General features: G+C 46.7%; 1 protein-coding gene across 1 annotated transcript; it reads left to right on the plus strand.

The window, feature by feature from the left end:
• Positions 1-301: 301 nt before the first annotated feature.
• On the plus strand, positions 302-1,018 carry LOC110098456 (the record flags this gene model as incomplete). Its single annotated transcript, XM_020825299.2, has 1 exon — positions 302-1,018. A coding segment is annotated over exon 1 (561 nt), but the record flags the coding sequence as incomplete, so codon positions are not given.
• Between the last annotated feature and the right edge of the window lie 4 nt (positions 1,019-1,022).

Here is a 1,022-nt window from a genome sequence, read left to right on the forward strand (position 1 = left end):
AGAGTTTCACAGTTGTCAATGTCATTACTTGCCTAGTTTCATGTACAAGCTGTCCTGTAGAACAACTGTTTCTCCTTATGAAAAATATGGCCAATATTTTCTCTATTTTCGAAATTATTAATGGGCTTCTACATAAGGAAAAATCTTTTTTTTTTATTCTACAATTATTTTTCGCAATTAATTTATAAATATATAAATATATTTCACACGTGTCTCCTCTGACCGGGCCGCACCGCCTTTGTTCCATATATATATTTGACTGGGTACATGAACAAATTTTTTAATTAAAAAAAAGTATTTATTGTTTCTGACAGAGAATTGGATTCCGTTCTGCATATAAATCCATTATCGTCTTCTTCCACTTTTCTGATTCCACGCCACAAATAATCAGAAATTCTACAGAATTTAAGAGAACAAGAAAGGGAGAAAGGGAGAGAGAGAGAGAAAAAAAACAGGGATGAAGAAGCTCTACAACGGAAAAGGAAAGAAGATTCACCCTTCACCTCCACCTCCTTCCCCATTCGACCTCCTCGCCGCCCTCCCAGCCGCTATCCTTGCCGTAGCAGCGGCCCTCTCTCCGGAAGAGAAAGAAGTGCTCGCCTACCTTCTTTCCGGAGGCGCAATCGCCGGACAGGACAGAGTCGCCGGAAAGAAGAATACACGCCAGCACCCACCGGAACTCGGCTGCGGTTGCTTCGGCTGTTACAAGAGCTTTTGGGCTCGCTGGGACGCATCCCCTAACCGCCATCTCATACACCAAATCCTCGACGCCGTTGAGGAATCCGGTGAGCCCCTATCACGTCCCTCCGGCCGCCGCCGCCGCCGCTTCAACCGCCATAAAGAGGAAAGTTTCCCTGCTGCGGAGGAGATGAGCCGTCCTGCTGAGGGAGATGGGAAAGACGCGGGATTTAAGGAGGCGGAGACGGAGGCGGAGGAGGAGGAGGAGGATTATATAGATATAGAGGAGGAGAATGATAACGAAGCTGTGGCCGCCGGCGTTCATTCTTCTAGCACGGTTAGGA

Source organism: Dendrobium catenatum, unplaced genomic scaffold (genome assembly GCF_001605985.2).
Source record: "Dendrobium catenatum unplaced genomic scaffold, ASM160598v2 original_scaffold_86848, whole genome shotgun sequence".
NCBI lineage: Eukaryota > Viridiplantae > Streptophyta > Magnoliopsida > Asparagales > Orchidaceae > Dendrobium > Dendrobium catenatum.